The sequence below is a fragment of the Pelodiscus sinensis genome, chromosome 11, assembly GCF_052426305.1.
Source record: "Pelodiscus sinensis isolate ZL-2025 chromosome 11, ASM5242630v1, whole genome shotgun sequence".
NCBI lineage: Eukaryota > Metazoa > Chordata > Testudines > Trionychidae > Pelodiscus > Pelodiscus sinensis.
In genome coordinates, this window is record NC_143062.1 from 22,394,321 (window position 1) to 22,407,835 (window position 13,515).

The 13,515-nt window shown below is 37.6% G+C and overlaps 1 protein-coding gene across 1 annotated transcript in view; it reads left to right on the forward strand.

Moving 5' to 3' along the window:
• Positions 1–13,515, forward strand: part of CACNA2D3 (calcium voltage-gated channel auxiliary subunit alpha2delta 3) — a 758,781-nt gene that overhangs the window by 331,036 nt on the left and 414,230 nt on the right. Inside the window, exon 9 of the mRNA XM_089781194.1 lies at positions 4,324–4,398. Within this exon, the coding sequence (XP_089637320.1) occupies positions 4,324–4,398 (75 nt within the window). The remainder of the gene's footprint in view (positions 1–4,323; positions 4,399–13,515) is intronic.

The window sequence follows — 13,515 nt, forward strand, 5'->3', positions numbered from 1 at the left end:
TAAGTTTGGAAATAGGGCATAAGGAGCTAGGCAGGATCTTCCACTTAGGGCTCTGTGTGTGATACCTGAAACTCCACCTGTAGTCCAACAGGAAGGCAGACCAGATCTGTGAGCCTGATGTCATGCACTCCAACAAGCAGCCACCTTGAATGAGCAGGTGGCTGTACACAGCACCATTTTCAGTCTGTAAATGGTATTAAGGTGTTCCTTCCTCCTCCTGCCTAATCTTCCAACAGTGTAATCTTGAGGTGATGACAACCTGGGTGACATTAACAAGTCCCATGTATAAAAGAAATGGTTACAACTTCCTAGCTGAGCGGGTTGTGATCCCCTAGTGGCTGTTGAGTATCTAAAGTTCATTCTAAGACAGTGATCAGTGACAGATACGTTCTCTCAAAGTAGCTGATTTTGCTCAACCATCTTCTCCAGCTGCTTTCCCCAATCCATTTTCATTATCTCAGTCGTGTTTGACCATGATGTGTGGCATTTTAATGTGTTACATAGGGATCTCTGTTGTAAAAGCATAAAAAAGGCCCTGACCATGCATACCGTGTTCACCTATATTATTGAGAATTATAGAGCCCTTTACCAGAAATTGTCAAGTGTACTGAACATATTACCATACTGAAGATTGCACTCAAATTACAGATTAAATCATGAGGCTAGTTTGTTATCTGATTGGACAGCTGACATAGACACCTGTATTCTGGAACAAAGTATTTTTATGTGGAGGACAGCTGATACTTTGGGTTTCCTGTAGGTTGTTTTAGGCTTGAAGGAGAGAGGGGGTTCACCGTTACAATTAATTTGCTTCATGAAAGCAAAATTGTGTATCTAGTTTTGCACCTAATACGTGTTTTTCAGCACATGATTATACAAGTTAACCAAACCCACAGGAATATCACATGTAAGTTGCCCCTGGCAGCAAATATCAAAGTTCAAATGGTCCAGAGCAACACAACTCTACAACAGTGTTAATAATGAATTATGCGGTATATTTATAGTTAACTGATACTTTAATATGCACACAACTGTTTCTGAACAGCACAGGAAGAAGGGCTACATAACAGTGTTTTTATTTTACACTGATTACTAGCTAACACCATTACATAAAATATTTGATTCACAATTTAGGACAATCCAATTTCTTTGTCATACCATACATACAATTGCTTTAAATACTTTTATGCTAAAGCAGTCAAGGTAAATTAGAAGCCACAGACTCAAATAGTACCACTAACAATTTGGCAGGGATTCAAAAGAGTGAATTGTCTATGCCTTATGCACATAATGACAATGAGAATGTTTTAGCTATGCACTCTCTGTGCAACCTTGATGCTAGAGTGAACATTCTTAATCATATTCATACCCTTCTGGAAAGGAAGTCCCATCTGTAAATTTGTACTGCTAAGGCACTGAAAGCATAACCTTTGTGACATTGTGGGCCTCTTTTGTACCGCACAGTTGCGGAAAATGGAGCCCTAGAGAGGATCTGAGGAGCCTGGCAAGCACACGAGGCAATCTGAATGGTATACATGATTACTGGATATCTGGGATGACTGGAGTAATTCAAAATAGTACTGAAAAGGGACCCTGCAGAATTCCAACAGACAGAAATTAGGCTGCATAGGATGTAATTTGTTATAAAGGAGGAAACTGATAAATTTGCCTGATAGTGCCAAGAGACATGGAAAGAAATCAGTGCTACTATTGTAGCAATTGGAAATTATCCATTTGCTCATGTGGATGAGATCCTGGAAACAAAAGTCATGATTAAAATATGATGGGTGAATTCTATTGTTATTGTTGAATGGCTAAGTTTGGACTGTCCACTTGGCTCTATACAAGACATCCATAAAGGCAGGCTATTGTCATTTATTTCTAAGACCTTGAACTTGCAGTTCCACAAGAGTTTGCCCACATAGCTCAAACTGTAGAATCAGGTTTAAAAGTAGGACATATAGTGATGAAAGGACATGCTCCAAAACCCAAAGTGAAAAAAATAGTGACTTTGAATTTATTTTCTCTGTGCAGTAATTTCTAAGGTTTTCTCGGTGGTAGTCCTTAGAATGGATTGGTATGATTGCATTAAAATAGTTAGATTTGTATACATACTTGCTACAGAATACAGCATCACTGACTAGGTAATGCATGCCATTGATACAATAAACCAATTACTCTTACTCATTTTGAATGCTGCCTATATCCACTGCAGTCAGTGAGCAGAGTTACTTTAGAGTTACACTGCTGTGTAACTGACAACAGAATTTGGCACAATGCCTCCAGAATAGTTTGGCACTGATCAAATTAAATACCCTGCCCCATGCTCTAATAATCATGTAATTGATGAATGTTGGAGAGCACTGCAGTGTCCACATGAATGATGATGACAGATGTCCAAGAAGGCGAAGACTGCCGGGAGTGTATGGTTAGACAGAATGTGAGAAAAAGGAGCTTGAGTAAAGCTAAAGAGAATAGAGAATAAATCCAGAGTCCCAGTCAGATATGGACAATGCTGACTCGTAAAGAGAGAAGAACATTGTGTTAGCAGCATTTTTACAAAGAATCATTGCAAGACGCTTTTCTTTCCTCATTGAGATGGGGAGAGGAGGAGTGAGTACTTACATTAATCATATACAAGGATTTATCTGAATATTTTTGGCTGAACTTGTCCGGTTTCATTGGCTGTCTTGGTTATTCTACTGATTTACTTGGTAGCTGTTGGGTGAAACCAAGCAGAACTGGAGCATAAAGGCCTCAAATTCATATTTTGTCTTGTCATACCTCTGTGGTACAATAGACAGGAAAGGAAGAACAAGGGTAGCAGTCATACTATGACACTAATAACCAGATGTTAAAAGGTATTTGGAGAATCTCTGGTTGCAAGACCTAAGGCTCAAATAGATGGTTAGGACCCTAAATACCTTTGAGACTGAGTCTAAAGCTACGTCTACACTGTAGCCTTCTTGAGGAAAAGTTTATGCAAATGAAGCTCTGCGTGGAATGTGCACAAAACCCCCCTCTTGCACAAGAGCCGTTATTCCTCAAAAAAGAATGGAGAAGAACGGCTCTTGTGCAAGAGAGGGGTTTTGCGCAAAAAGGATCCGTCTACACTGCTCTTTTTTGCGCAAAAGCCTCTTGTGCAAAAACGGCTACTCATTAATTATGCAAATGAAGCACAGCGATATTCCACGCAGAACTTCATTTGCATAAGCTTTTCCATAAGAAGGCTACAGTGTAGACGTAGCCCAGGTGACTTAGAGAGCTAAGCTCTATTTTCAAATTTGGGGCACACATGTCTTAATAGAAGTCAATAGGACTTACTATCCTCAATGCTTAATCCACTTCTGAAAATGGGACTTAGGTCACATCTGCACTACAGAATTAAGTCGACTGAACTCTCACTGGCATACAGATGATACAATAATTACATCACTTGTGTATGTTTACACTTTGCTTTGTAGTGGCAGTACATGTCCTCACCAGGAGCAGTTGTATCACTGTGTAGACCTAACTACATTGACTTTGACTCTGCCACACTAGGAAGTGGCGGTATTAAGCTGGCAATATGGGGCAGTTACATCAGTGGAAACAAAATTTAAGTGTTGACACTTCCATTGTTAGATTGATATAAGCTGCTTTCTGTATTCCTAGCTCTGTAGAGTAGACCAGATTTTAGCTACCTATGTCACCCAGGCCTCACAATAATGTGCGGAGCAACACCAAATATCTTTTAAACTCTGGGCCCAAGCAACTGAACCTAGTTTTACAAAGACTTCAAATTTCTGATTACTTTCAAACATTTCTAGAATGGATTCAGATTCATAGAGCTTTGGCTCAGTTCTACAACACTAACCCCCGCCCCCCCAAATGTGTCATGCCTTGACTCAAGTATCTGTCAGTGTTTGCACAAAATGAAGCAGAGGATTGGGAGTTAAGACTGGAACTGTATCAGCATTGAATTCTTAATACTATCCAGATTCCAACCTGGGAGGTTTTTCTGTCAGCTAGTCTTTCCAAGATTAAGAACTTTTGCATTATTGGCTATAGTGTGGTTTATTTAACTCTGTAGAGTACTGTAGAGTACTCACTGAACCTACCTGCATTCTGGCATTTAATCAAGTAGGTCCTCCCTTTTAAAAATTCCATCCTTTGAAATACTCTAAGAACAATGTGAAGGAAAAAAAATCCTATGCCCAATTTTTAAATGAATTGCATTCTATTGTTTTTGCTTTATATGCATGTTTTACTGTAGCTCTAGATCTTAAATTAAATCTTTCAAAGTCTTTAATTCAATTTTCCATCTTCCCACTCCCCCCACAGTATAATGAAGAACTTCACTATGTAGAACCGTGTCTGAATGGAACATTAGTGCAAGCAGACAGAGCCAACAAAGAGGTAAGGAATGAGAGCAACAAAGCAAAAAGGATATAGGATGTGATGCATATCACTGTATTGTAATGATCTTTTTTAATAAACCAGATCCCATTATGAGAACTTACTAAATTAATTATTCTTGTCCTATTTTAAAAAGTCTGTTGTATAACTCAGTACGTAAGAAAAAATGTTCATTTACTTTGACCATATAAGATTATTTCAATAACAAATAATTTCAATAGAAATTGCAGGATTTTAATAAAGCTTAGTCGCTTTATTTCTCAAATCACAGCGTACTCATTTAAATTGCTTTAAATTAAAATTGTCTCTCTGTTCCTAAAAGTTACATAGAATCAGATTCCATATTTATGTACAAAAGAGGAATGTTAAGACAAAAAACTTTAAACAAATGAAAGCATTGTAGTTTTTCCATGTAACACTGAAGTTTCAGATTTATGTGCCAGGTTGTCAAAATTATAATAATGTTGTTCTTAAAAGTTCTCAAAACAGTGTTCAAATTTCAAACTTAATCCTTCAGTCAATTCTCAGGAAACATTTATTTTGACTCCAGTAAAAGTTTTATTTGAATAAAGAATGTGGGATCAGACACTGTATAGGATATTTTTCCTTCCCTCTAAATGTGGTCATTCCAAACCAGCAAAGCTATAGAATAATTCTTGGTGAATAAAGGTAAAAAGATTATGCCATTTGAAATTACGGGGTTTTTTGTAGACAGGATGGTCAAAAGGAGCAAAGCAATGGAAAACAGCCTGCAGCAAGTAAAATTAAGTCAGGCTAAATGTTACAAAGAGTGAAGGGTGGGGCAGATTGCAAACAGTCAGGTGATGGAAGATCTATCTCAATAGTGTTCATGTCTGTATTAATTTGTGTAATATGTGCTTTTTGCATGCAATAAAAATTGTCTAAAACTATTTTTATGAGCTACACTGTAACTTTTCTTTCTCATTAAGGCCTTTTTGATATCCATAGAAATTCAGCTATTATTTCATTGATCATAATTTTTAATGAAAGAAAATATTTAACATTCTAGCCAAATATTTTCAAACTTTCTTGTAGATTTAGTAATCAGAGATGGATTCAAAAGTGTTATTACACCTGTTAAATTCAAGGAATTAAGACTTTGTAAAAGGAAATGAATCCGAGCTGCAGTAAAGAAGAGTAGTCCTGTAGCACCTTAGGGCACATCTACAAAGCAGGGCTAAAGCGGAAATAAACTACACAATTTGAGCTATGTCAATTGCGTCGCTTTAGTTGAAATAGCTTATTTCAGCTTTTGACACTGTGTACACAGCAGGAAGTCCAAGAAAGTGCACTCTTCCACCAACTTCCCTTATTCATAAAATGAGGGTTACAGGAGTAAGAAGTCCTCCAGATCAACATTATTTTGACATTATGTTGAAATTATTGCTTGTAGCATAGACGTGGACTGTGTTATTTTGGAATAATGTCAGTTATTCCGAAACAACACTGCTGTGTGTAGATGTACCCTTAGGCTGCATCTAGATTGGCATGATTTTCTGGAAATGCTTTTAACGGAAATGTTTTCCGTTAAAAGCATTTTCGGAACAGAGCATCTAGATTGGCACGGACGCTTTTCCGCAAAAGCACTTTTGTGGAAAAGCATCCATGCCAATCTAGACACACTTTTGCGCAAAAAAAGCCCCGATTGCCATTTTTGCAATAGCGGCTTTTTTGCGGAAAACAAATCTGAGCTGTCTACACTGGCCCTTTTGCGTAAAAGCTTTGCGCAAAAGGGACTTTTGCCTGAACGGGAGCAGAATAGTATTTCCGCAAGAAGCACTGATTTCTTACAGTAGGAAGTCAGTGCTTTTGTGGAAATTCAAGCGGCCAGTGTAGACAGCTGGCAAGTTTTTCCAGAAAAGCGGCTGATAGACTAACAGCCTTAGAAACTAACAATTATCAATCTAGATATAGATATAGTATCATGAGCTTTTGTGGGCAAAACCCACTTCCTCTGATGAGTGGAGAAAAAAGGGGGAACCTCCCAATTTACAAAAGAAAAAGAATGGAGAGGGGGAGAAAAAAATACCTGTCAATTTTTGTGCCAGTGTTAATGAGGCTAATTGAGTGGGCTGTAAGCATCCCACACTGCAATATTTAGACAAGATGATGAGTGATTGAGTGCCTCCAGGCTGTCCTTAGGATTTATGGGGTCCTGTGCAATATTATTAAACTAGTGTCTAATGCCTAATGGCAGCCATAGGGGTGGGGAAAGGATGAATTTTCAGAGGTGTGATTTTATAATCTTCAGCAACAAATTAATAAAATATTTTAAAAATGAATTTTAAACTAAGGTCCTGTAAACTAACACAGTACGTTTGGAAACTGATAGTATATACCTAAGGTTGGCAAATGCTTTTTAAGTGGCTTCATTGCCGTTTGAATGGCTCTTTTAAAGGATCAATGTTCTGCTAATAGGTACGGCAGGCTTTTTCACTTAAGTTAACTAGTTCCTCTGGGGAGGAAGCAGAGCCATGGAACATAGATCAGAAGAGGCAGGTGGGTGAACATTTAGTCCCATTGGTACCCCAAATTTTTGGGTGCCCTAGGCATGTGGGTAAGGATGGCTCTGAATGCCTCCAGCTTGGTGATGGACGGACATGGCACCCTTGGGACATAGGAAGGATAAGGGGGGCCCAGAATGTAGAGAGGTTGAGGGACTCTCCCAATGGCTCAGTCTTAACCCTTGGGACAAAGGAACTTGATTTTAAGAAAGTACTGAGCAGCCATCCTCTGAAAACTCAGACTCCTTTAAGGTACCTGATGTTGGGCATCCAAAATCACTAATCGTGTCTGAAATCTTGGCCTATACCTCTTGGATTGTTGTTCCAAGTTTCTCATAAGATACTACGTGACATGTGGAGGAGGGATAGCTCAGTGGTTTGAGCATTGGCCTGCTAAACCCTGGGTTGTGAGTTCAATCCTTGCGGAAGCAATTTGGGCCAAAAATGACAAGGATGGTACTTGGTCCTGCTATGAAGGCAGAGGACTGGACTCAATGACCTTTCAAGGTCCCTTCCAGTTCTAGGTGATAGGCAGTCTCCATTCCAGTAGTGTTTCAAGCCAGTTGGTAAATACACCCTTGTTGCTTATGTTCAAATTAATATAGATTAAAATGAGTTTAAATAGCATGTTTTTTTTCTATGTGGTAATATTAGTTTAGTGTATGTTTCTCAATATAAGTGTTACACCAGGAAAATCGAAACCTAGTAAGATCATTTTTATGATAATATAGAAGAGCAAAAATGGTATAGTAAACCATTCAAATCTTTCCAATCATTATCCTTATATTTGCCCCAGATATTCCCTGTCCCTTGGATATCAGAAAATGTGGAGAGAGAAAAAGAGAACTAGAGAACTAACTAAAACTAAGCAGAGCTGAACCTTTCAAAAGGAAATTAAAACCAATAGTAAACTATTTTTTTAGTCCTATAAAAGAAAAGCAAACAAGGGGGCCACTAAGTAGTTAGGGGAGACATTTAAAGATCATCTAGATATGGGCCAAGACCTAAATGAATATTTTGCTTCTGATTTTAACAAGAGTAAGGGGGAGCTTGGGGCAGCTGCAATGTGGCTAATGGGAATGAGGCCATAGAAGTAGAAATTGCCAATCTGAGGTGGAAGCCAAATTTAGCAGAATGGGACCAAATCTGGGGGTCCCGGTAATCTCCATCCAAAAATATTAAAGGATTTTGCACATTAAATTGCAAGCCCAATGGTAAGAATTTTTAAAGAATTCACAAACTTGAGGGTCACACCCAATGACTGGAAAATTGCAAAAATAGTACTTTTATTTCAGAAAGAGAAACATTATTCAGGAAATGACAACCCTATTTGTTTAACCTCACTTGTATGCAAGGTCTTAGAACAAATTTTGAAAGAGTGTAGTTAAGGACATAGAGATAAAGAAAAATAGTGTCTCTGTTCCCAATAAAAGAAAGGGATGAAATTTAATAATGCAAAATCATTCTTTTACAAACATGTTATTTTCTTCTAAACTGGTGATTTACCAGTTGGAAGCAGGAGAGGAAGCAAAAGACTTGAGTGGTTTTGGTCAGTCACCACCAATGTGATGCAGCCATGAAAGACTATTGAAATCCTAGGATCTATCAGGCAAGGAATTTCCAGTAAAGAACAGGAAGTGTTATGACCATTAAGGTGCTGGTGAGACCTCATCAGGAATACTGTGTGCTATTCTGGTCTCCTATGTTTAAGGAAGAAACTGGAACAGGTATGGAGAGGGTCTATTACAGGGGTGGGCAATAGTATGGAGCTAGTTTGCCACGGTTAGACCCTGGTGGGTCGCCGACACTACATTTATCTGTACGGCCACAGATACTGGTGATCATTGAGCGTGGATCACTGGTCAATGAGAGTGATGGGAAGCGGTGTGGATTAGGACACAATTTAGTCTATTTGGAAATGTATATTGAGTATCTCATTTGTCTAGTATGTTTTAAGTATTTTAAAGCTATTATGCTTGTATTTTGGTATCTGTAGCTTTTGTATTTAGGAGTAGGGGACATTTCTTTGAAGGAATACAGAGCTGTAATGGAGTATCAAGTTTTGTATATGCATGTAAAATACATACCAAACTGAAGCAAAATTATTTATCCCACAGACAATTTTTGTTTTCAGAAAAAGTGCCTTTCAGTCTGCATAACCTATTTTGCTGTCTTGCTACAGTAACTGGTAATGGTTGTTTGAAAGCAAAGAGTTTGCAGAAATTGTTGCACAGAAATGGCTGGTTGGAAAAATACAGCAGGAAATTGGGCATGTCTGCCTGGTGGGTTCATTCTAATATTTCTGCTGTCACTTCTTTGCCATGTAACCTAATTATTAAGTGGATCATATGACCAATGAAAGCGGAGGGGGGGAAAATCACCTGCCTTGTGACACTAGTTAATATGTAATACATTACACAAAATAGGTAAAATTTTCAGAAGTACTTAAGCCTAAGTACCATTCCAAATCTAAGTACCATTTCAAAAGCATGAGCATCAAAAAATGAGGAGTAACGTTAGTTCGAACCAAGGGGTTTGGTCCAAACTAACACATCCTGGCGTGCGCTTCCTGGTTCGAATCAGCTGTGATTCGAACTAGCGCAGGAGCGAGATCATGCTAATGAAGCACGGAATATTTAAATCCCTGCTTCATTGACTATTTTGAATGCCTGCATTTGCATCCCTAGTTCGAACTAGGGTGCAAGTGCAGACATACCCTAGAAACCCTAGTCCTTGCATCCCAAGCAATTAGGTACTCATGTAAATATTACTTAATATTAAATATATCTGGTTTTGTATTTTGTAGTGTGTTCTATGCATATAGTTTCACTGCTCATTTTGATACTAGATTTGTTTATAGCAATACTGTTACCAAAAGAAGTTCTAGTGTACTCAATTAGTGTTAAACTAATGGGCTGAATTAATCAGAAATTCATTTGCAACAAAACATTTGGCCAGCCCAGTTTGTGATTTGTTCATGAAGTGATCCTGATTTGTACTAATATATTTGCTATTCAAAAGTTATTGCAAATAGTTTGGATGAACAATTTTTAGTCAGTTATTCACAAAATGTTCACTTATTTGATTCATATGGGACTGGTTGTTAAATATTCAGACTATTTTCTCAACATTCAGTCAGCTCCAGAATGGAATTAGGAGGCACAAAGAATTCTTTTTGCTATCACCTGAGAGAGTTTGCAGGCAGAGGAGAATTTTTTAAGACTGAAAGAAGAAAAGTAACAGATCAGGCAAATGCCCCTCTGTAATTAGCAAATGCAGAGGGACAAAAGCTATGCATCAATATTTTCTGATATTCAGCATATCTAAACTAGCAGCTACTAGATTTGGCTAAAACCCTACATAAACAGTGGTTATGAATATCCTTTTGATTTTCAAATAGCTGTTTGGTTTGATCATGTTCACAACTGTATTTACTTGCACATGAAAAGCTAGCTCTCTCCTAAATTCAACAAAAGGGTATCTTTCAGTGAAAGCAAATAATCAAACTATAGCTTATTTTTTCTACAAAGACTCTTCTGGCTTTCTTAGCAAATACAACTATCAGTTTCTTATCTAGCAAACTGCCTTTTTAATATTTGACTAGAGTCAGTACTTTATAAGCCTTATTTCCCCTTTGAAAAATCAAACTCTGCCTTTTTGTAGCTCAGCCACATTTGAAAGACTCTAAAAGTAGCTACAAAGCCTACTTTGGTTTGTCTAAAAAGAGTCAGCTGTTGTTTGTCTTTCTGGCAAATAGAATTGCCTTTTAAAGTACCTGATTGTAGCTGAAAAGCCCAGGCCCAAACTCTCTTTCATAGACCTCAGAGGAGAGCTCTGACAACACTTTGAATCTAAGGTTCAGCACCAGGTATGCTCAACAGAGCAGGCCCGTCTTCTCCCTTCTCATAAGGTATTATTGCTTGCCTGGCTCACATCTCCTAAGCCCAAAGTCATCCTTTTTACTGGCATCACAGTCTTGTAGAGAATAGGTGTGAGTTTGTGCACCAGTATGTTTGAATTCTCATGTGAAAATGCATAAATGTTAAACTCATGCACCATAACATTTAAATAGTTTGGCCTTTGCTGAAAGTTTAACATACTGCATTTATGAAAGAATTTTAATAAAGTACCATCACCACTGCCTCTGCAGCTTTCACTGCTACTTAGAAGTGTTTGTGTATCCTGATATAAAAAGTAGAGCTATTATCAAAGTGATTCAACTTCAAACAGGGCTGTCCATGCAAAAGAAGTTACATGCTTATGGTTAACATTTTACACAGTAATGTGGGTATATATGGTCCTTTTCAGAGAAATCACACCTGTGAATATATTCCAATATATCTGAGGCTAGGATTTTCTTCAAAGGCCCTAAGAGAATAAGTTCCCAGTTCCCACTGAAAGTCAGTGTGTGGTGGGTACCCAACATCATAAGCCAACTTTGAAAGTTTCAGCATGAATGAACATGTTTTGCCCTGACGTTAAATAATTATTTAAAAATAGTTAACGTGGTAGGTAAGATACCTATTTTTTTATTTCAGAAGGTGGGGAAAACTATGAGGTGTAGGGAATGCTGTTCTAGATTTGAATTTAACAAATAGAGAGGTTGAGAATTTGAAAGTGGAAAGCAACTTGGGTAAAAGTGATCATGAAATGATAGTGTTCATGATTCTAAGGAATGGTAGAAGGGAGAACAGCAAAATAAAGACAGTGGATTTCAAGAAGGAAGACTTTAGCTTGTAAGTAAAGTCCCATGGGAATCAAGTCTACGAGGAAAAACAATTGAGGACAGTCGGTAATTTTTCAAAGGGCCATTATTAGGGGCAAAAGAGCGTACTATTCTACTGCATAGAAAAGATAGGAAGAATGGCAAGAGACTGCATTGGCTTAACCAGGAAATCTTGAACCATCTAAAAATCAAAAAGGAGTTTTATAAAAAGTAGAAATTAGATCAAAGTACAAAGGATGAATATAAACAAATAACACAAGTACGTGGGGCAAAATTAGAAAGACAAAGGCACAAAATAAGCTCAATCTAGCTAAAGACATAATGGGTAACAAGAAAACATTCTACAAATACATTGGAAGCAAGAGGAAGACCAAGGGCAGCGTAGGCCCGTTCCCTCAGTGAAAAAGGGAAAAAACAGTAACAGAAATGTGTAAATGGCAGAAATGTGTAAATTAACAACTTCTTTGTATCAGTTTTCACCATGGTGATTAGATGCCTAAAATAGTGACTGCTGGAGAAAGGGAGGCAGGTTGAGAAATTTAAAATAGGAAAAGAACAAGTTAAAATTACTTTGAAAAGTTAGATTTCTTCAAGTCAGCAGTACCTGATGAAATGCATCCTAGAATACTCAAAGAGCTGAATGAAAGGTATCTAAATCATTAGCTGTCATCTTTGAAAAGTCATGGAAGGTGGGAGAGATCCCAGAAAAAGGGCAAATATAGTGACCATCTATAAAAAGGGAAATAAGGATGGTCCATGAAACTACAAACCAGTCAGGTTAACTTCTATGCCAAGAAAGATAATGGAGGCATACTGTGCTAATTTCTGAGCTAATTTCTGAGCAGTTCTAAAATGTCTGTGTAATGATGTTTTTCTATATTTCTTGCCTGTAGATCTGACCCAAAATACATAAGTCAACAAGAATCTTTCCATTAATTTCCCTGGACTTTGGCTCAGTCCCTATGAAGGTTTTTTGTGAGTGTGTGGATATATTCAAAATATGCAGCATTGAGTCTGATAACTGTTAGACAATTCACAAAGTGTTTTGCATCACATAGGCACATGAACTAAATATATCATGCTGAATTAGATAGCTGTCACAGCTTATTGGGTCTTTGTCTTCATCTAGTATAAGCATGTAAGCAGCATTATTGACAATGACATTTCTGTGCCTGAAAGTGTTTAGGCAGATACACTGGTTAACATGTTAGAGCTACTTAAAAATAATACGATATTCTGTTCTTAGTTCCTGTGAAAAGTGAAAAGTAATTGTTGATGTATTGTACAGGCATATTAAAAGGACTTAAATGTATTATGTCCCCTTTATCTGAGCTTTATTCTTTAGGGTGGGTTTTCCAGAAGGTAAATAATAAATAAGGAGAATGTGGCTTTAGCTGGCAAAAAAGGTTGTATAGTTATTCTCCCAAAACCTTGAATTTCCTATTTAACATGCCCAAATTGATTCACAATGGGATTCAGCCAAATATAAATTATGTTGCAGTATATCCCAGAGAGCAAAATATTAAATCACACTTAGTTATTTTGAATAGTAAAATACCACTTATAATAGTTTGAGCATCATTTGGGTGGCATAAAAACTTTTTGATCAATTAAATTGAGTCTGAAATTAAGTAATATAGGGATATGTGGTAATCTGCATTTTGATCAACTGAAGAAATATGGATAGTGCTAGTGTAGGATTGATTCCAGACATTACATCTGGGCAGTATTTCTGAATCTTGAATTCTTGGTCTAGGACAGTAGTTCTCAAAGTATGGTCCTTAAACCACTAGTGGTTCATGACTTTCTGCGGCCTTGGAGCTCGCCTTCCAACCCCCTGCAGCAAGGAGCCTGCACTGATGCTCT